General features: G+C 51.8%; 1 protein-coding gene across 1 annotated transcript; it reads right to left on the bottom strand.

The window, feature by feature from the left end:
- Positions 1–34: 34 nt before the first annotated feature.
- On the bottom strand, positions 35–18,591 carry LOC142260543 (uncharacterized). The gene is made up of 3 exons (XM_075331980.1): positions 18,270–18,591; positions 8,144–8,257; positions 35–1,815 (listed from the first exon to the last, which is right to left on the bottom strand). The coding sequence occupies exons 1-3, from the start codon at positions 18,589–18,591 to the stop codon at positions 128–130; spliced, it is 2,124 nt and encodes a 707-aa protein (XP_075188095.1). The 3' UTR covers positions 35–127.
- Between the last annotated feature and the right edge of the window lie 4,503 nt (positions 18,592–23,094).

Genomic DNA, 23,094 nt, shown 5'->3' with positions numbered 1-23,094 from the left:
CGCAGCGTCAAAAAGACGCAGTGTGCGAACCTAGCCTAATGCTGCTGAATTGCTGAAATCTAGTCTGCTTATATTTACTGCAAGTGAAACCCCTGGTATGGTTAGAACCACTCACGGTGGAGCCTTTTCACACAGGATTCTCCCCTTTGTGAATTTTGTGATGTCTAACAAGGTCTGATTTCTGAATAAAACATTTTTCACACTCTGAACATGAAAATGGCTTGTCCCCAGTGTGAAATCTTTGATGCCCAACAAGTTCTGATTTCCGAATAAAACATTTCCCACACTCTGAACATGAAAATGGCTTTTCCCGTGTGTGAATTTTCTGATGCGAAACAAGGTTTGATTTCTGACTAAAACCTTTCCCACACTCTGAACATGAAAATGGCTTCTCCCCTTTGTGAATTTTCTGATGTCTAACAAGGTCTGATTTCTGACTAAAACCTTTCCCACACTCTGAACATGAAAATGGCTTCTCCCCTGTGTGAATTTTCTGATGTTTAACAAGGTCTGATTTCTGACTAAAACCTTTCCCACACTCTAAACATGAAAATGGCTTCTCCCCGGTGTGAAATCTTTGATGCCCAACAAGCTCTGATTTCTGAATAAAACCTTTCCCACACTCTGAACATGAAAATGGCTTCTCCCCTGTGTGAATTTTCTGATGTCTAACAAGGTCTGATTTCTGACTAAAACCTTTCCCACACTCTGAACATGAAAATGGCTTCTCCCCGGTGTGAAATCTTTGATGCCCAACAAGCTCTGATTTCTGAATAAAACCTTTCCCACACTCTGAACATGAAAATGGCTTCTCCCCTGTGTGAATTTTCTGATGTCTAACAAGGTGTGATCTCTGAATAAAACATTTCCCACACTCTGAACATGAAAATGGCTTCTCTCCTGTGTGAGATCTTTGATGCTCAACAAGGTCTGATTTCCGAATAAAATATTTTCCACACTCTGAACATGAAAATGGCTTCTCCCCTGTGTGAAGTCTTTGATGCCGGACAAGTTCTGATTTGCAATTAAAACATTTCCCACATTTTGAACATGAAAATGGCTTCTCTCCTGTGTGATTTTTCTGATGTGTAAAAAGGTGTGATTTCTGAATAAAACATTTCCCACACTCTGAACATGAAAATGGTTTCTCCCCCGTGTGAGATCTTTGATGCATAACAAGTTCTGATTTCCCAATAAAACATTTCCCACACTCTGAACATGAAAATGATTTCTCCCCTGTGTGAGATCTTTGATGCCTAACAAGATCTGATTTCTGGTTGAAACATTTCCCACATTCTGAACATGAAAATGGCTTCTCCCCTGTGTGAAATCTTTGATGCCGGACAAGTTCTGATTTCCAATTAAAACAATTCCCACACTCTGAACATGAAAATAGCTTCTTCCCAGTCTGATATTTTTGATAATCAATAAGGTTTGATTTTCGAGCAAAACATTTCTCACATTGAGGAAATGAAAACGGATTTTCATGTGTCTGAACTTTTTGAAGGTTAACAAGATGTGAATTCTTGGTAAAACATTTCCCACATTTTGAACATGAAAATGGTTTCTCCTTTGTATGAGTCATTTCATGTTCCACATCCCTTCCGTAAGTTTCATTTTGCGGACAATTCTGTGATAAATCGGAATTTTGGACTTGTTTGAAAAGATAAGATGATAAAGCTTTCCGAGGAAGGACTGGAGTTATATCTGGGACAGCAGCATGCTCTTCATACGTATCATGTGTGATACTTTTACCATCTGTTTTAAATTCTGAAGATACTTGATTTCCATCTGAACTCCCAATACAGTCATTGGCTAAAAATAAACACAATGTTATTATTTTTTAATGATATGATCCTGAAACTACATTTACTTTTTAAACCAGAACATCATAAATTAAATTAGGAAAAAATGTATTCTGAATCTGTTGTCCAATTTCGACATCTAAAGGCCCCGTTACACGCAACGACATCGCTAACGAGATATCGCTGGGGTTACGGAATTCGTGACGGACATCTAGCCTCGTTATCGACGTCGTTGCGTGTGACACTTACGAGCGACCGCTAACGATCCCAAATACTCACCAAATCGTTGATTGTTGAGACGTCGTTCATTTTCAAAATATCGTTGCTCGTTCTGGATGCAGGTTGTTCGTCGTTCTTGAGGCAGCAAACATCGCTACGTGTGACACACCGGGAACGACGAACAAAAGCGTTCCTGCGTCCTCCGGCAACGAGGTGGGAGTGTCGTTCTTGCGGCTGCTCTCTGCCCCTCTGCTTCTATTGGTGGCCTGCTGTGTGACGTCGCTGACTCAACACGAACCGCCCCCTTAAAAAACAGGTTGTTTGCCGGCCACAGCGACGCCGTTAGGAAGGTAAGTTCATGTGACGCTTACCTGCGATATTGTTCGCCCTGGCAGCGATTTGCCCGTGACACACAAACGACAGGGGCGGGTGCTATCGCTAGCGACATTGCTAGCGATGTTGCAGTGTGTAACGCGGCCTTAAGAGTTACATCTTTGTTAATGCGGATCTCCCATTCCTAGCACCAGTTCTCTGGAATGTGCTACAGTAAATAATCTGATTGATTGTCACAATGTGACCGCAGGATAATGAGGGACAGGAGGCTCCTATACTGTCTCTCACGCTAGGGGACCCTAAGCTATTGCTAACCTCTGCATTACCCCTGAAAATGGAGATGCCAGAGTCCCATACCTTACTATTCTCCTGACCAGATCTAATCTGTTATCCTCCCCGGGAAGTATGATGGAAACACAGATTCCTACTCCACACTGATGAGGGGCAAATACCCCGAAACGGCTGTCTGTGGATGGATACCATGTTTGGCATAGGTGGTCTCCTTGACTGGAGACTGCTCTTCCCGTGGTTGTTCCTTCCCGGTGAAAGACCTGGCTAGTTTCCTGCCAGCGTTGAGACATGTGATGGTGTCTCCGCAGGCCTTCTTGCTTTAGAAACACAGATTAAGACAGACAGGACATATTGCAAACTCACAGAAATAAACAGTGAAAGACTAAAGAGAAAAGCAAGGGCAGCAATAAAAAGAGAACAACAGCAGCTCACAGCAATAATGCACAACAACTACCTGTAAGTCTGGATCACAACACCTCACCAGACCAGTATAGGTAAATTATAGCTGGCATTAATGAAATAGCCCAGCCAGCATATACAGAAAGGGAGAGAATGATACTGGCTCCCCTACAGCATGTGATCAAAGACATTAACAAGCAGCCTAGCAGAGAATAACTCTTGCTAGACTGCCCAAGCCTGTGGTTTGATGCCTGCGTCTCCCTGCGCTGCTCACAGACATCAGAGAAGTTAACATGTAGAGTACTAGAATCTATAATTTCCACAGATCCTGACACCACCATGACAGTTGTTAAAACCTGCAAAAATCTCCTTGTAACATTGATCCACAGCATAGACAATTTAAAGAGATTTTTTTCGAAGACTAATATAATAGTTACAGACAGATGCCGGATATTTAATAGCTTTGTCCGGGATTGTAAAATTGATGGCCTTTCCTTGGGCTTTGTAACCAAAACAGGTAGCAGGGTTTTGCTGTCTGTGCAGATAAACATCAGGGCTCTAATTCATGAATACCAATGTAAGGGGTGGGCAGACCCCTTACAAGGAGGTGCAGTTTCCCCCTGAAGATACCTCACTCTGGGGTAGTTACTGTTGATGTTATTAATAAACATGTTTTTACTGTGCAGTGGGTTTTCCCCTAGAGCCCGGGTGGGACGGCTGTCCCCATAGAAACAGGGCAGGAGAGAGGAGGAGCCGGCAGCTTAGAGAGAGAAGTGTGTGTGTGTTGAAGTCAGTTGTGTCCGGGACGGGAGAGAAGAAACAGCCAGGGGAAGAGTGTGGAGCTGAGTGGGCAGAAAGAAAGAAAGAAAGAAGGGAGCTGGAAGAACAGGGAAGCCGGAGAGAAAAGGAGCGGGCGGAACCTCATAGTGCGAAGCAGTCCCGGTGTGGGTCCGGGCTGTGGGTAGCCATAAGTGGGAGCCAGGTGAAGTAGAGTAGCCGGGCACATCCCCACTGGAGGAGACGTCACGGCAGGCTTTCCCCAGCTAAGAAAAGAACGTGAAGTCATCTGTAACTGCCGGTTTTTGGAAAGAGTTGTGAAATAAAGAATGTCTTTTATTTGCATCGAACCATGCCTGGAGAGTGTTTATACGTCGGACGACATCTGCACCACCACACTCTGCCCCACCAAGACATCTCCCGTCCCGATAGTGACGGCGGAGTCAGGGGTAAGCCTGACAGAAGGGGCCACGACTACAAGCCCAGAGGCGCCCCTGGCACCCCGTTACATGTGGCGTAGTCGGCAGGATACGGATCATATGCAAGGGGACCCGCTCCAAGAAAAAGGAGACCAAGTGGTGCCTAGGGCCCTGGATCCGGATTATTGGAAAAGAGTTCCGATCCCATGGTGGGAAGAAGAAACAGTGCCTAAGGCGTTGGACCAGGCACAAGATGGCGGCAAGATGGCCGTCGTCTTTGAGAACACAGAAAGCGCGCGAAGAATTGGCGCCAAAAGAAGAGCCTGGGGCTGGCCGGTGCCGAAAAAGAAGTTCAGAGTACTCCGCCCAAAGAGGGGAGGTGCTGGCTCCAGGGCATCGAAGAAGACATGTGAAGTGGGCGGTGTTTTGAAGAAAAAGAAGAACCGCCGCGGAGGGGTCGATCTGATGTGTGAGACTGGGGGTGGAGTATACCCAAGAGCGGGAAAAGTAGGCCCGCCTCCACTTTCTCCAGCATCTCAACTGACCCCGACGCCTTTACCAAAAACGCTAACTCCGAGCAAGATGGAGACCCCGAGAAAACAGCATGTTGCATTGGGCGCGCTGGTAGAAATCAGCTGGGGGAGAGGACGGCCGAAGCAGACTGCGGCCGCAGAAGGACTTACCCTTATATTACCGGCTGTGCCAGAAGGACCGGAGCGGCCCACCAAAGTAACCTGGGTCACTACCTGGGATGCCGCGACCGGCGAGACCTCGACTGAAGTCCGCGCCACCTATAGGGCACAGCTGCAGCCGGGAAGCAAAGTCCTGGGAACTACATATCAGTGTCCGAAGGTGTCCCCGCCAGTCGAGGTGGGACCTCCAACTCACACAGCAGTTCCGGCCCCGGAAGAGCAACCTACCCGGGAGCTAGAAGAAGACGAGTGGGGATTCTTCTGGGACCCAGTGAAACCGTCACCCCTGACTCAGCGGAAGTCCCCATCACCCCGTCGGGGGTTGAAGATACAAAACCGGAGGTTATGGACATGTTTGTGTTGAATACCGGCATTGTTACGGAGCCGGCAAAGTTTCACAGTTGCAACCTTTGTTCAAGCTACGGAGCCCGGAAGGAGCCTGATGCTGGACTGAGCCAGGGGCTCCCTCCGTGTTGTTAAGGAAGACTTTAGTGTCCGTGTGCCTGCCTTCAAAGACCGGGAGCGCTTGTTATAATCTCCGGGCAGAAGATCAGCAAAGACCGGGAGTGCCTGCTGACGGCCTCCGGGCACATTGTCTACAAAGACCGGGAGTTCCCAGGAGGGACTCCGGGCGCTGGACTGGTGTGCCCCTTGCGGGTGCCCTAAGGTGAACATGTTTGAAGTTTTATTAAAATGACTTTGTTTGTTTTTACATGTGGTTTTAGATTTATGCCTTGCCGGGAGGCTTAGGCTTAAAGAGGGGAGGAATGTAAGGGGTGGGCAGACCCCTTACAAGGAGGTGCAGTTTCCCCCTGAAGATACCTCACTCTGGGGTAGTTACTGTTGATGTTATTAATAAACATGTTTTTACTGTGCAGTGGGTTTTCCCCTAGAGCCCGGGTGGGACGGCTGTCCCCATACAAACAGGGCAGGAGAGAGGAGGAGCCGGCAGCTTAGAGAGAGAAGTGTGTGTGTGTTGAAGTCAGTTGTGTCCGGGACGGGAGAGAAGAAACAGCCAGGGGCAGAGTGTGGAGCTGAGTGGGCAGAAAGAAAGAAAGAAAGAAGGGAGCTGGAAGAACAGGGAAGCCGGAGAGAAAAGGAGCGGGCGGAACCTCATAGTGCGAAGCAGTCCCGGTGTGGGTCCGGGCTGTGGGTAGCCATAAGTGGGAGCCAGGTGAAGTAGAGTAGCCGGGCACATCCCCACTGGAGGAGACGTCAGGGCAGGCTTTCCCCAGCTAAGAAAAGAACGTGAAGTCATCTGTAACTGCCGGTTTTTGGAAAGAGTTGTGAAATAAAGAATGTCTTTTATTTGCATCGAACCATGCCTGGAGAGTGTTTATACGTCGGACGACATCTGCACCACCACACTCTGCCCCACCAAGACATCTCCCATCCCGATAGTGACGGCGGAGCCAGGGGTAAGCCTGACAGAAGGGGCCACGACTACAAGCCCAGAGGCGCCCCTGGCACCCCGTTACACCAGCAATGGACTTTGAAAAATGACGTCAGGGACTGGAGTGAAATCTCTCTCAAAGGGAACCCCGCAGTTTGTTATGAATTAGAGAAGCAGTAGCTTCACACCCTTCTTCTCGCCAACCTACAAAAGTCGCACAATTCCAATTTACTCTCCCTTTCCCCTAATACCAGTCCTGCATGCCAGCTTGTGTCCTGGTCAGTTTAGACTCCTGCAATTAAGAGACCTTTGGTTACATCATGTCACATGACTTTGAAGTCCTCAAAGGTTCTTAAACAATCAACCTTAGAATACAACTGATAAGGTCCCTAAGAGCAGGGCCGGCGTCAGCACGCGGCATACCCGGAGAGCCGGGGGGGCCCACTCGGCCTCGTCAGTTCTGGTGCCCCTTGGCCGGGGCCCCCTCGCCTTAGTTCTGCTGCCCCCGGGCCGAGTTCCGGGGACCGCAGTCCTCGGCAGGAATCTGCAGCGCTGTCCCTTTAAGGCGCGCAGACTTCCTGGTTTGAACTTCATCTGTGGGCGGAGCTACCGACCGGCCTGCTCAGTCCCACAGATGAAGGAGTTGCAGTGCCAGCCAGCGACCCCCAGCACAGCGCATCTCTCCGGCGCTGTGTGGGCCCCCTCTCCACCGCTGTGTGGGCCCCCTCTCCACCGCTGTGTGGGCCCCCTCTCCACCGCTGTGTGGGCCCCCTCTCCACCGTGACCTGAGCGGTATGTGCCCTCCCCGCCCCCCGATTTATGGGCCCTGGTGAGCTGTATGGGCTTCTCCCCCCTTAGGTGTATGCCCTGCCCCCCCCGGTGCTGTATGTGCTGGCCCCTGGAGCTGTGTGTGGGCCCCCAAGAGCCGCATGTGTGGGCCCCCCAGAGCCACGTGTGTGTCTGTATGTATGCAGCAGAGCTATGTGTGTATGTATGTAGCAGATTCCTGTATGTATGTAGCAGAGCTATGTATGTATGTAGCAGAGGTATGTATGTAGCAGAGCTATGTGTGTATGTATGTAGCAGAGCTATGTGTGTATGTATGTAGCAGAGCTATGTGTGTACGTATGTAGCAGAGCTATGTGTGTATGTATGTAGCAGAGCTATGTGTGTATGTATGTAGCAGAGCTATGCGTGTATGTATGTAGCAGAGCTATGCGTGTATGTATGCAGCAGAGCTATGTGTGTATGTATCTAGCAGAGTTGTGTTGTGTGTGTCTGTATGCATGTATGATGTGTATCTATGTATGTCAGTGTATATGACTGTATAGATATGTCAGTTCTATACGTATTTTTGTGTTTGTCTTTAAATATGTATATGTATGTGTGTGTCTGCGTGTGGATGGGGCCCACCGGGACTCTTCCGCCCAGGGCCCACAAAAACCTGGAGCCGGCCCTGCCTAAGAGAGTGGGGTTCCTGAGAAATTGCACAATTTGAGTCCTTCCAATGCTGGCCCTGACTGTAACTAGGGTTTTTTTTTTGGAATAGGGCTTTTATTTCAAGCATTCTCCAAAAATCCCATAAAATCGTGCTAGGTCTTATTTTCGGTGTAGGTCGTCTCTTCGGGGAAACAGGGTATTCATGAACCCTCTGCAGGCCTTTGAGTTGCCATCATAACAACATAGAGAAGGAACTACAAACAAACAGCAGAAGAAGCAGAAGCAAAGAAAATACAGCTGAAAAACCCAGAGCATAAAGCCTAAAAATGTAACCACAAAATTAGTGCATAAAGTACATGAGTAGATATCTCTTACCGGATAGAGCTGGAGGAAACACATCCTGAGGAACATCGGGATCTTCTTGTTTACAGTCCTGTGGGAGAAGAGGACGGGGACATCTCTCTGGTGTTGTCCTCTTACTGGATAGACCTGGAGGAGACACATACAGGGACTGAATTCATTCCTTACATACAGATAATTATAGGCAGTGTGTATTTAGTCCTGTCTATTACCTGGTGATGTGAGGGGCTGGGGAACCGCCATCATGACGTCCTTGTACAGATCTTTGTGTCCTTCTAAATACTCCCACTCCTCCATGGAGAAATAGACGGTGACGTCCTGACACCTTATAGGAACCTGACACATACAATGATACCGTCACCCCCGATCCCTCCATAGCGTTACTGTATAATGTCCCAGCATTCCCAGCAGTGTCACCTCTCCAGTCAGCAGCTCAATCATCTTGTAGGTGAGTTCTAGGATCTTCTGGTCATTGATGTCCTCATGTATCGGGGGGTGAGGTGGAGGCCCCGTGATTGGGCTCAGGGGTCTTCCCCATCCCTCAGACACAGGGGTCTGACAGCGCTCACTAGAGGTCTTCTTCACTACTGTGTAATCCTGGTTATGGAGAGACACAGTAATAAATCTCACTCCAGACATTTCCAGAGTCCTCACCTCTCCAGTTCTGTCCATCTGTTATTCCCATAGATAAGAATGATGTAATGTGACGTCATCAGAATCTCTCACCTCTCCAGTAAGCCGGAAGAGGATCTCTAGGGTGAGGTGTAATATCCTCTCCGCCATCTTGTCCCTGTCCATATCCATCCTTCACGGGGCAATCAGGAGAATTCTCTTCTATAGAAGATCTCCACTGAGAGGATCCGATATTGTATGGACCTGAATGGGGAGAAGATGACGATGTAACATCATAAAGAATCCGCTGTAATAATACAATTACTGGAGATAATAAGGGGAAACATATAATGAGAACATTCTGGGGGAATATTATGGTATGTGGGGCAAAAAGGGGCCGAGGACCGAGGGCAGAAAGGGGCCGAGGACTGAGAGCAGAAAAAGGCTGAGGACTAAGGGCAGAAAGGAGCCGAGGACTGAGGGCAGAAAGGGGCCGAGGACTGAGGGCAGAAAGGGGCCGAGGACTGAGGTCAGAAAGGGGCCGAGGACTGAGAGCAGAAAAAGGCCGAGGACTAAGGGCAGAAAGGGGCCGAGGACTGAGGTCAGAAAGGGGCCGAGGACTGAGGTCAGAAAGGGGCCGAGGACTGAGGGCAGAAAGGGGTCGAGGACCGAGGGCAGAAAGGGGCCGAGGACAGAGGTCAGAAAGGGGCCGAGGACTGAGGGTAGAAAGGGGTCGAGGACCGAGGGCAGAAAGGGGCCGAGGACTGAGGGCAGAAAGGGGCGAGTACTGAGGGCAGAAAGGGGCGAGGACTGAGGGCAGACGGGTTTCCTCACTTCCGGCCTCTCATAGTTGGGGCGTCTGTATCTATCAGAGGAAAAGGAACAAAAACCTCACAATTCATAGAAATCAGCGAGAGAAAAATACCAAGAAAGTCTCAGAGCTGAAGGGGTTAATGCCGCCTGCCCCAGTAATGGAGACTCTGCACCTACCTCCACCTGCAGAGCCGCACACTAGATATATAATACCCTGCACCTACCTCCACCTGCAGAGCCGCACACTAGATATATAATACCCTGCACCTACCTCCACCTGCAGAGCCGCACACTAGATATATAATACCCTGCACCTACCTCCACCTGCAGAGCCGCACACTAGATATATAATACCCTGCACCTACCTCCACCTGCAGAGCCGCACACTAGATATATAATACCCTGCACCTACCTCCACCTGCAGAGCCGCACACTAGATATATAATACCCTGCACCTACCTCCACCTGCAGAGCCGCACACTAGATATATAATACCCTGCACCTACCTCCACCTGCAGAGCCGCACACTAGATATATAATACCCTGCACCTACCTCCACCTGCAGAGCCGCACACTAGATATATAATACCCTGCACCTACCTCCACCTGCAGAGCCGCACACTAGATATATAATACCCTGCACCTACCTCCACCTGCAGAGCCGCACACTAGATATATAATACCCTGCACCTACCTCCACCTGCAGAGCCGCACACTAGATATATAATACCCTGCACCTACCTCCACCTGCAGAGCCGCACACTAGATATATAATACCCTGCACCTACCTCCACCTGCAGAGCCGCACACTAGATATATAATACCCTGCACCTACCTCCACCTGCAGAGCCGCACACTAGATATATAATACCCTGCACCTACCTCCTCCTGCAGAGCCGCACACTAGATATATAATAACCTGCACCTACCTCCACCTGCAGAGCCGCACACTAGATATATAATACCCTGCACCTACCTCCACCTGCAGAGCCGCACACTAGATATATAATAACCTGCACCTACCTCCACCTGCAGAGCCGCACACTAGATATATAATACCCTGCACCTACCTCCACCTGCAGAGCCTCACACTAGATATATAATACCCTGCACCTACCTCCTCCTGCAGAGCCTCACACTAGATATATAATACCCTGCACCTACCTCCACCTGCAGAGCCGCACACTAGATATATAATACCCTGCACCTACCTCCACCTGCAGAGCCGCACACTAGATATATAATAACCTGCACCTACCTCCACCTGCAGAGCCGCACACTAGATATATAATAACCTGCACCTACCTCCACCTGCAGAGCCGCACACTAGATATATAATAACCTGCACCTACCTCCACCTGCAGAGCCGCACACTAGATATATAATACCCTGCACCTACCTCCACCTGCAGAGCCGCACACTAGATATATAATACCCTGCACCTACCTCCACCTGCAGAGCCGCACACTAGATATATAATACCCTGCACCTACCTCCTCCTGCAGAGCCTCACACTAGATATATAATACCCTGCACCTACCTCCACCTGCAGAGCCTCACACTAGATATATAATACCCTGCACCTACCTCCACCTGCAGAGCCGCACACTAGATATATAATACCCTGCACCTACCTCCACCTGCAGAGCCGCACACTAGATATATAATATCCTGCACCTACCTCCACCTGCAGAGCCGCACACTAGATATATAATAACCTGCACCTACCTCCACCTGCAGAGCCGCACACTAGATATATAATACCCTGCACCTACCTCCACCTGCAGAGCCGCACACTAGATATATAATACCCTGCACCTACCTCCACCTGCAGAGCCGCACACTAGATATATAATACCCTGCACCTACCTCCACCTGCAGAGCCGCACACTAGATATATAATACCCTGCACCTACCTCCACCTGCAGAGCCGCACACTAGATATATAATACCCTGCACCTACCTCCATCTGCAGAGCCGCACACTAGATATATAATACCCTGCACCTACCTCCACCTGCAGAGCCGCACACTAGATATATAATACCCTGCACCTACCTCCACCTGCAGAGCCGCACATTAGATATATAATACCCTGCACCTACCTCCACCTGCAGAGCCGCACACTAGATATATAATACCCTGCACCTACCTCCACCTGCAGAGCCGCACACTAGATATATAATACCCTGCACCTACCTCCACCTGCAGAGCCGCACACTAGATATATAATACCCTGCACCTACCTCCACCTGCAGAGCCGCACACTAGATATATAATACCCTGCACCTACCTCCACCTGCAGAGCCGCACACTAGATATATAATACCCTGCACCTACCTCCACCTGCAGAGCCGCACACTAGATATATAATACCCTGCACCTACCTCCACCTGCAGAGCCGCACACTAGATATATGGCTGCTCTGTGCTTACAGGACCTGTGATGATGTCACATGGAGGGGAGGAGTCAGGGGTCACATGATCAGCTCCTCAGTGTATGCAGGACTCTGGATGAGGGGACGTGTATGTGTGGGGTCAGGAGGATGTGAAGCCCCGAGAACGCTGTGTCGGTGCATTACCTTCAGGGACTCCACTCAGCTGGATCCTGTCACAGGTAGGAGATCTTCTTCTTGTCGTGACGCCACTCTCAGTATTGCGGCCAGTAGGGACCGCCACTGCAGGTTGAGGGACGCCTGGGGCTGATGGTGAGTGCAGTTAGTTGGAATAGCCTCCTGAGAGTGAGGCAAGACCCAGGGCCCTGTGTAGGTGCGTAGAACCACAAGGCGCAGAATAACTCCACACAGGCAGAATGTCTTTCAGGGTTTTTACTCACTTCAGGTGGCAGGGTGAGTAACCCGGGCGTAGCTGGGATGAACCAGGCGGGAACCAGGTATCCTTCAGGCTGACTTCTGATGGTGACTACCAACTCGCCTTCCTTAGCCCTTGGTGGTTTGGGGTGACCCCGACTTTTAGTCCCTATGGGGGTCACCCAGGGAAGTTGCTGAAGCCTCACTCCCCTTCGTTTGCCGTTTGCTTGTGGCCTGGACCAGCTCACTCCAGCTGCTTGCCTCCTGTGAGCTATGGGCCCTAACTGTGGCTACGTGGCTGCGGCTTTTGTGGTGTGGGCTTTGAGGGCCCCACACCGGCAGGTTTAGCAGGGAAAGGTGGATCTATCCCCACTCCGGGATCTGCCGCCCGTTTGGGCCTGGTTCTCCCTAGCAGTCTCCTTACTTCCCACTCTGTGCTCTCTCTCTAGCTGGAGATGGGTTTCGGGTAGCACTCCTAGGTGCCCGTTCTCCCCCGTCGGTAGCCACTGCGCGGACGCTGTCAGACTACAGCAGCCCAGGGGAAGGGGTCAGCTCTCCTCGGAGCTCCCTGGACTCTGCTCTGAACCGGCTCACATCTGGGACCTTCACTGCTGCTCCTGTCAGAGCTTCACTTTCCTGCTCCTCACTCCTCCACACTCTGCTGCAGACTCTTTACTCCTCCTTCTCTTTTCCCTTTTGTGCCTGCCTACGCCACCTAGCAACCAGATTCTCTTACCACACCCCTTGAGAGGAGATGGAGGCTTTTGGCCCCCTCCACTATTCCAGTGAAGGTGAAGGCTTTTCCCCCTCCTGGGATCCCCAGGGGTCCTCTCATAGGTACATGTGTGAGACCTGATCACTATGCGCCTGTGTAGTCACACCTCGGTCAGCCTTCTGGATTACCTGTATTGTACTGTCCCCAGCATGGGTGCAGTACTCAGTAGTGCCTGACCAGGTCAGGGGCGCCACATTCCCCCTTAGTTATCACCAGCACGTCCTCGGGCTGCAAGACAACATTTTAAAATGCATAAAACATTAAAACATGGTAAAACATTTTTAAAAGCACCAGGTACCATACATCACCACCCTCCACCCACAAGTCCGTTAACCCACCCAAAACCCTCTCACGTTGGCCGCGCCTTCAGCCACTTCTGGCAGGATGTAGAGGCGGCTTTCATGGGCTGGTGGTCTTCAGGGTATACCTGGCCTGGTGAAGCCGCGCCTTCAGCCACTTCTGGCAGGATCCAGAGGCGGCCTTCACAGTTGGTGCCGACCAGGTACCCTCTTTGTGGTGGAGAGCCAGGCCCCATAAACAGGCATGCTCTCTGGTTGCAGGTAAGCCAAGGCCCTATATACGGACGGGCTCCCTGGTTGCAGACGAGCCAAGCCCCTAAATAGGCTGACTCTGGTGGTGGTGGTGCCCTCTGGTGTAACTATTTACACTGCGAGAGTTTGTGGCTATAGCCAGTTCATAGCCTTAAGGTTTATTTCTCACATCAGTTTATGTGGGCACATTCTTAAACTTGTAAAACGTTGCAAAACAAACTTTTCAAACTGGTAACTTGCTTACTTTACTTGAACTTATGCAGATTCCTCTTCACCAGGGCTTGGGCCTGTAGGGCTGCGGCACCTGTTGCTTCCTTGACCTCTTTCTTCATCTGTGGTAGTCTCGTCAGTAGGTTCTTTGTCTTTTCTTTCTTTATCGCTGTCTTTCCTTTCTTCTTCTTTAGGACATGGTGCTACATCTAGCGCGTACCAGCCTCTTTCGCCTTGATGCATGGTAAACTGCACTGTGTCTCCCATTCTCAGGTTCCTTCCAGGATGTCCTCTGGGCAAATTAGCTCTCACGTCTCTCCTATTGACAAAAATGCCTTCTTTGATACCAGGTGCAACGATGAACCCGTATCCTGACTTCAGGCTAAAGTCTTCCACAATTCCTCTACAAAGGGGTCCTCTGACCTGTGCTTTGGCTCTTCTCAGGAACCGTTTTTCTTCTAGGTCTCTGGCCGTTATGTCATCTCTTTGCTCTGGGGATGGCGGAGCAGGTGACAACTGGTTTCGGCTACGGCGCCGTGTCTTGCGGGCTTGATTCTGCTGGGTGGCTGCTTCACTGCTGGCAGGCTCCCAGGTGAGGTTGCTGGATAAATCTTCCTCTTCATCCCAGCGAGAATATGGCAACATCTCCGGCTCTGGGCATGGATCCACTGCTGATGGCTCCTGAGTCAGCTCCTCAGCTTCCTGGCCTCCCCTCCCCCTTAGTTCTTCTGAGCACTCCTTTGGTGGTAGTGCTGGGGATGGACTTTCTTCAGCAGGCCCAGGCGGGGGACTCTTTGGCGTGGTTGCTGCAGGAGTCGTCTTGGGGGTATGCGGAGGGAGTATGTACTGGTCCACCAACCATTGTGGAAACTTGGCCTCCATGTCAGCCTTCAGCTGCCAGTATGCGGGGTCCTCCCCCAGCGTGGGCTTTCCAGCAGGGACCTCTTTGGACTGGGGAGCGGTGTCTGCTCTGGCCTTGCAGGCCGGGGAAAATGGTGATGCAATCTTGTCTCGGCGGGCCGCGCCTGGCATGGCGGCGGCCTGGATGGGCGTTTCTGGCGCAGCTTGGATCGACGTCGCAGCTGCGATGGGGTCTTTGCAGGCTGGGCTGGGCGTCGCTGCCTCGATCGGAGCTTGGCGGGCCGCACCTGGCGGGGCTGCGGCCTGGTTCAGCACCTCACTTGCGGCGCGGACGAGCGTTGCTGCTGCGGTGGGGTCTCGGCGGGCCGGGCCTAGCATGGCGGCGGCCTGGGTCAGCGTCACACCTGCAGCGCGGATGAGGGTCGCGGTGGCAGCCGGTTCTTTACGGGCCGGGCAGGGCATCGCTGCAGGGACCGGGTCTTGGTGGGCCGAGCAGGGCATCGCTGCGGCGGCCGGGGCTTGGCAGGCCGCACCTGGCGTGGTTGCGGCCTGGCCCAGCGTCGCCGCGCCGGGCGCCTCTTCAGGGACCGCGGGCGTGGCAGCAGGGGTCGGGGCATCCGGGCCGGCAGGGGTAATACTGGACTCACCCATCGGTGGCAGCATCGTGGTCTGAGTCGTTGCCACTCGGTCTGGCGCTCGGCGCGCGGCTCTCCCTTCATAGGCCTGAACCGCGGCAGCCATCTCCAGAAGTTCCATGCGTTCTTCTCTGATCTGCTCCACGACCCGGGTCTCCAGTCGGTCGCAGAACTGGGCCAGCTCCCGATACCACCAGGCAGCGGAGCCCGGTTCTGGGTTTCTGCGGTCAGACGCCATTTCTTCTGCGCCCTCTTCTGTACGATTTCCCAGCAGTGGACTCGTCGTTGCCTCTAGTAGCAAGCTGTTCAGTTTCCGCTCTGCCTCTTTCAGCAGCTCCTCTCCCAGCAGCAGGCTTCTGGCTCCCTTTCTGTCCCGACGTCTCTCAACGCTTCCGCTCTCTTCACAAGCGAGGTCAGAACTCTGCAGGGGATCTCTGGGTAGCCACACCTCTTCGTGGGCGGTAACTTCTCCCAGCGCGGGCTGCTGTTGTTTTTCAGCGCGCTTTTCATGGTGGCAATATGGCGGCGCTTCCAATTTTTCAAGCGGACCGCCCAGGCACATGGTCACCTGTCTGAACAGGTCTAGTCCTTATCCTGTTCGTGACGCCAGATGTTGTGAAGCCCCACAGGTGCAGTGTCGGTGCATTACCTTCAGGGACTCCACTCAGCTGGATCCTGTCACAGGTAGGAGATCTTCTTCTTGTCGTGACGCCACTCTCAGTATTGCGGCCAGTAGGGACCGCCACTGCAGGTTGAGGGACGCCTGGGGCTGATGGTGAGTGCAGTTAGTTGGAATAGCCTCCTGAGAGTGAGGCAAGCCCCAGGGCCCTGTGTAGGTGCGTAGAACCACAAGGCGCAGAATAACTCCACACAGGCAGAATGTCTTTCAGGGTTTTTACTCACTTCAGGTGGCAGGGTGAGTAACCCGGGCGTAGCTGGGATGAACCAGGCGGGAACCAGGTATCCTTCAGGCTGACTTCTGATGGTGACTACCAACTCGCCTTCCTTAGCCCTTGGTGGTTTGGGGTGACCCCGACTTTTAGTCCCTATGGGGGTTACCCAGGGAAGTTGCTGAAGCCTCACTCCCCTTCGTTTGCCGTTTGCTTGTGGCCTGGACCAGCTCACTCCAGCTGCTTGCCTCCTGTGAGCTATGGGCCCTAACTGTGGCTACGTGGCTGCGGCTTTTGTGGTGTTGTGGTGTGGGCTTTGAGGGCCCCACACCGGCAGGTTTAGCAGGGAAAGGTGGATCTATCCCCACTCCGGGATCTGCCGCCCGTTTGGGCCTGGTTCTCCCTAGCAGTCTCCTTACTTCCCACTCTGTGCTCTCTCTCTAGCTGGAGATGGGTTTCGGGTAGCACTCCTAGGTGCCCGTTCTCCCCCGTCGGTAGCCACTGCGCGGACGCTGTCAGACTACAGCAGCCCAGGGGAAGGGGTCAGCTCTCCTCGGAGCTCCCTGGACTCTGCTCTGAACCGGCTCACATCTGGGACCTTCACTGCTGCTCCTGTCAGAGCTTCACTTTCCTGCTCCTCACTCCTCCACACTCTGCTGCAGACTCTTTACTCCTCCTTCTCTTTTCCCTTTTGTGCCTGCCTACGCCACCTAGCAACCAGATTCTCTTACCACACCCCTTGAGAGGAGATGGAGGCTTTTGGCCCCCTCCACTATTCCAGTGAAGGTGAAGGCTTTTCCCCCTCCTGGGATCCCCAGGGGTCCTCTCATAGGTACATGTGTGAGACCTGATCACTATGCGCCTGTGTAGTCACACCTCGGTCAGCCTTCTGGATTACCTGTATTGTACTGTCCCCAGCATGGGTGCAGTACTCAGTGGTGCCTGACCAGGTCAGGGGCGCCACAAGTAGACATGACCGATCTTGAACATTATTGTTCGGTGTTTGTAGTGAACCCAGAATTCGTTTTCGGAGTTTGGGTGCCTTATGAATGTGACCACTGGAGGGAGTAGCACTGTGCTCTGTGCTCTGTGCTCGGATATACTCGGTGTTCGGTGCTCGGTGCTCGGCCCACTGGGAGTCGCTTGCAGTGTTTGAATGTCTCGCATTATATAAAGTGGATATCAAAAAGCAAATAAGAGGCTAAAACATAACTTTTAATAAAAGTATGTAAAAGACCTAATACTTAGGCCAATGTAACCATACGCATCCCCGACTACTATCAGGATATAAGGCGTAGACCCCGGCTCACAAGAGACAGCCCCTCAGGGATGCCACAAATATAACACACTAAACAAACAAAAAACAAAAAAAGATAAATATATATAGATTGTGCTTCCACGTGTTATCCACGCCTTATATCCTGATAACAGTCTGCTTATGGTTACATTGGCCTAAGTGTTAGGTCTTTCACATACTTTGATTAAAAGTTATGTTTTTGCCTCTTATTTGCTTTTTGATATTTATTCATAAGTGGCATTGAACACATTTGCTGTATTCTATTATATAAAGTGGAGATTAAAATTAGAGAACAACAAACAATTTCCTAAACGTTGCGGTCATTGTGTCATCCTATGTGATTATATGCCCTGTTTCCCCGAAAATAAGACATTGTCTTATATTAATTTTTGCTCCCAAAAATGCACTGATCTTATATTCAGGGGATGTCTTATTTTTCCATGAAGAAATATTCACAATTATTGATGAACAAAAACCCTGAAACTTTATTATATGCTGTACAGTATTTATCACAAACCAGCAGAACCAGACAAACCGTGAATCCTATCAAGAATGTTTTACCGCCATTACTTCCATGTACAACAATCTATGGCACATTTATTGATCACAATATTTAACATCACAATGCAAGATTTATTCAGTGACAGTCATGTCATCATCTTCTGGAACATCATCATAACAATCCAAACTTTCAATTGTTTGGTGAATTTCTTGTGACTCCATTTCTTTCATAATCATTTGCCTAAATCTCAGGTTTGGCAATAGCATTGTCCTTAAATGAGCTCCTCTTGTCCAGGTCGCTGCTTGTAGTGCATTTGCAATGCAACTGTCAGTGATTTTGTCCCATGAGTTTTTCACCCAAGTCACAACCTCTTGCAGTTTAGGCATCACAAAGTTTCCACGCTGATTTCTCTCCATTCTGTTTTCAATGTAGTCATTGATTTCCATGCGCAAATTGTCCTTGAATGGCTTGTTTACTGCAATATCCAGAGTCTGGAGATAGGCCGTCATTCCTGCGGGAATCATTATTTGATCTACGTTTCTGTCATGAAGAAATGTCTTCATATCTTTAGCGCGGTGTGTGCTGGCTTCATCCCAGACTAGCAGACCTCTATGGCTCCCTCGCATAACAAGTGGCAGCATTAAGTCGACCCACTTCCTTATAAGTGCTTGTGTGGCGCCCTGGACTAGCCAGGCAGCCACAGACAGAACACACACACACCCCAGACAGTTACATTAGTCAGACAAAAACCCTTGTTGCCTCCCTCCAGGGTCTGATGTCCACAGCAGGTGGGGAGGAGCCAGGCGGTTTGCCCCACCCACCGAGGAGTTTACAGGCCTGGAGGCAGGAAAAGGAGCAGATCAGTTTTGGAGGTGAAAGTGAGAGGTCACGAACTGCGTGTGCCTGGATAGGAGCCCAGGTACTGACAGCAAGGTTGGCAGACGTTGGTGGCCGTCTGCAGGAGTTGACGGATCTCTGCGGAACCGTAGGACCGGGGTTGGGCAGTGGCCCACCGGTACCGAACCGGGGAGCGGAGTGAAGTTAAGCTCACAGGCAGGGCCATCGGACCCCGACCAGGCTTGGAGCCGCCGACAACGGTCAAATCCGAGTGTGACCGGAACCCCAGGGGTTTTCTAACAACCAAGTCCCGACAGAAGGCAACAGTCCACACCGTGAGGATATACAGCCACCGCCACAGGCTAGAGATACAAGGGCCAGCGCCTGCAGGCAAAAGGGCTCCTACGGTACCTATACGCCAGGGAGCGGACTACCGTTGGGAAACCATCGGAGTCAACGCAGTTTACACAGGTGCAGGGAAAGACAGCCACCATCAGCCATCCAGGGAGAGCACAACAACACTGCAGCCGGCTGTGGGACCCGTCCATCCGGCCGTTTGGTTTACCAGAGACTTTGTGTCTTTCTGTCTGAGTGAGTACCCCAGTGCCATACGGCACCGCGCTGCACTGTCCCTGCAACCCTGCACCTCACCAACCCTGCCTCCCCGTCCCACCACCGGGCCCCGGGACCACCAACCCCTACCCACGGAGGGGGAGAACAACATCCCAGCTGCTCCCTACCATCGCTCCCGGGATCCCCGTCAACAGCAGCGGTGGTGCCCATCTTCATCACAACCCGTGGGTGGCGTCATGGACTAAATCCCCAAACAAACCACCCCCCCTTTTCACTCACGGGCGAGGAGCGCTGCTCGAGTCCCCGGATCTGGCCCACCGCTCGAGCCACCGAGCAGTAGCGCCGAACCCGAGCGTTAGCGAGCGCAGCGCCCCGCCGCCCGCGACAACTTGGTGTCATGAACAGGATAGAACCGATCCACCCACCGGTAGAAGTGCGCCTTGTAGTCTCTGCCAGCGGCGTCCGGCCGAAAATTTTGACGCGCCGCCATCTTTGGTGCGAAGATTTCCCGCTCGAGCGTCTTCCCCGAGCAGGGAAGGCGTGAAAAGCGAAGCCCGGCCCCCAAAGAGGAAATGCTAGAAAGTACCAAGGGGGGGCGGGTGAAGGCCTGCTTAATGTAACTGAGGCCATAAAAGCAGGGACGCCAGGACTCTGCAAGCCATATGGTTCCTGGAACACTGCTGCACAAGATGTCCCGTCCGTCCGGCACCGCTGAAATTCCAGAGCCCACGCCAGGAACAGCGGCGTGGGTGGAGGTCCGGACCGCACAACTGTGCAGCCGCCTGCAGGCCCAAGTGCAGTTCTTCTTGGAGGGATGGGTGGCCGACATGGCGGAAGTGGCGGCGGACGTGCAGAGACGCGAGGTGGAGGCAGAGTTGGAGGAGCAGGTAAGCGACCCACGCCCCTGTGTCCCAGAAGGACCGGTCGCTGCGACTGAGGGGCCCGGTCTACACCCGCTCACCCTGCTGCCTCCCCCGCTACCTGTGTCGGTTGCTGCTACCCCGCCACTAGGCCCACTACCCCCACCACCGGTAGCGGAGCTCCGCCCGTCCGCCCTGGAGGGTCAGTCAGCAAGCGATGTCGACAGATGACCCACACCGCTGCCATGGAAGATCCAGCGAGACGTGCCCGTCCGCGAAGAGGAGCCGTCAGCACCGGAAGTGGCCGCACCCAAGACCGTCCCGACTCCGGTAGTCTGTCCGGTCCAGAAGGAGGCGGAGGTCCAGCCGGTGAGGATCCCTGTTCCCAAACCCCAAACCTCGGCTGAGGCTGCGCCGGGTCGCCGCTGCGAGGCAGCACCCCAGGCCACGTCACTGCGGGACCTTCCAAAAAGGGCGCCAGTTGTGGGCAGCGTGAAGGAAGTCCCGCTGGGCCAGACCTGTGCGCGGGGGCATGCAGACGCCCCTTATTGGGACAGGGAGCCAAACCCGCTGGGCCGTGAAATTGCCAAAAGAGAGCACCAGAGGGCCGAGATGGTGGCCCGTACCATCCGTGAGAAGGACCACCTCCGAAATGCCACCTTCCGGGTGCGGGGCCCGGTGTACGAGGGGCAGGTCCGGAGATTTGACCCTCACAGGGGGTACGGCTTTATATACGAACCGGGCCTGGAGGCCGAAGTGTTTGTAGCCCGCCGGGATGTACATGCCCATCTGCCGACGGGTCAACCAGGTCGTGACCTGCTGCCGGGAGACCTGGTAGTCTACACTCGACACTGCAGGGAGAGGGGCTGGTATTCCCTTGATGTGAAGGTGAGAGAGGGCCGCAGTTTCCAGGTGCAGTCCCAGTCCCCTCCCTGCCTCGCTGTCAGGATGTTGAGGTGGAGAAGGTCTATGAGGAAGTCGACCTAAAGTGAAGGCAGCGGTGCACCGTTGCACCCTGTTCTCCCCGTTGGGACCCTCAGCACTTTGTTTTCCGTTAAATGAAAATCAATCAATCCGAAAAATCACCAGATTACCGTCCGAGAAGAGAACCGTCCTCGTTGGGACTGGAGTTGCCCCTGTTGTTCACCCCCATACCCACATGAGAAACTCCTCATGGACATGGCCGAGAACTGGAAGGCCACCCACGAACTTGTGGGGTTGTAAATAATGTTGTGGGATGGATACCGTTGCCGCCTCCGGAGAGGCTGATTTGGAGGATGGGCCTGGAGGAAAGTGATGGCCCAGGCCCGCCACTACCGTAACCGGTGGCGATCCTCCGGGGGTCAGGGATCCCCCTGGATGTGGGGTCCCCTGAAGTGACAGTCGGGTGCGAGTTACCGTACCCGTTCCTGCTCGGGCAGCCTGAACCTGGACTGGGGTAAAGGGGTGCTGCCCACTTCTTAGGGGCAGCATCAGGGCTAGGTTGCTTGGGTGGGAGAGCGGAAGACATCCGTCCGTCCGTTATTAAAAATGTTTATACAGTTAGGTCCAGAAATATTTGGACAGTGACACAATTTTGGCGAGTTGGGCTCTGCATGCCACCACATTGGATTTGAAATGAAACCTCTACAACAGAATTCAAGTGCAGATTGTAACGTTTAATTTGAAGGTTTGAACAAAAATATCTGATAGAAATTGTAGGAATTGTACACATTTCTTTACAAACACTCCACATTTTAGGAGGTCAAAAGTAATTGGACAAATAAACCAAACCCAAACAAAATATTTTTAATTTCAATATTTTGTTGCGAATCCTTTGAAGGCAATCATTGCCTTAAGTCTGGAAACCATGGACATCACCAAACGCTGGGTTTCCTCCTTCTTAATGCTTTGCCAGGCCTTTACAGCCACAGCCTTCAGGTCTTGCTTGTTTGTGGGTCTTTCCGTCTTAAGTCTGGATTTGAGCTAGTGAAATGCATGCTCAATTGGGTTAAGATCTGGTGATTGACTTGGCCATTGCAGAATGTTCCACTTTTTTGCACTCATGAACTCCTGGGTAGCTTTGGCTGTATGCTTGGGGTTATTGTCCATCTGTACTATGAAGTGCCATCCGATCAACTTTGCAGCATTTGGCTGAATCTGGGCTGAAAGTATATCCCGGTACACTTCAGAATTCATCCGGCTACTCTTGTCTGCTGTTATGTCATCAATAAACACAAGTGACCCAGTGCCATTGAAAGCCATGCATGCCCATCCATCACGTTGCCTCCACCATGTTTTACAGAGGATGTGGTGTGCCTTGGATCATGTGCCGTTCCCTTTCTTCTCCAAACTTTTTTCTTCCCATCATTCTGGTACAGGTTGATCTTTGTCTCATCTGTCCATAGAATACTTTTCCAGAACTGAGCTGGCTTCATGAGGTGTTTTTCAGCAAATTTAACTCTGGCCTGTCTATTTTTGGAATTGATGAATGGTTTGCATCTAGATGTGAACCCGTTGTATTTACTTTCATGGAGTCTTCTCTTTACTGTTGACTTAGAGACAGATACACCTACTTCACTGAGAGTGTTCTGGACTTCAGTTGTTGTTGTGAACGGGTTCTTCTTCACCAAAGAAAGTATGCGGCGATCATCCACCACTGTTGTCATCCGTGGACACCCAGGCCTTTTTGAGTTCCCAAGCTCACCAGTCAATTCCTTTTTTCTCAGAATGTACCCGACTGTTGATTTTGCTACTCCAAGC

Source organism: Anomaloglossus baeobatrachus, unplaced genomic scaffold, assembly GCF_048569485.1.
Source record: "Anomaloglossus baeobatrachus isolate aAnoBae1 unplaced genomic scaffold, aAnoBae1.hap1 Scaffold_130, whole genome shotgun sequence".
NCBI classification, from domain to species: Eukaryota; Metazoa; Chordata; class Amphibia; order Anura; family Aromobatidae; genus Anomaloglossus; species Anomaloglossus baeobatrachus.
The sequence above is the reverse complement of the archived record's forward strand: the minus strand, read 5'-3'. Positions and strand labels throughout refer to the sequence as shown.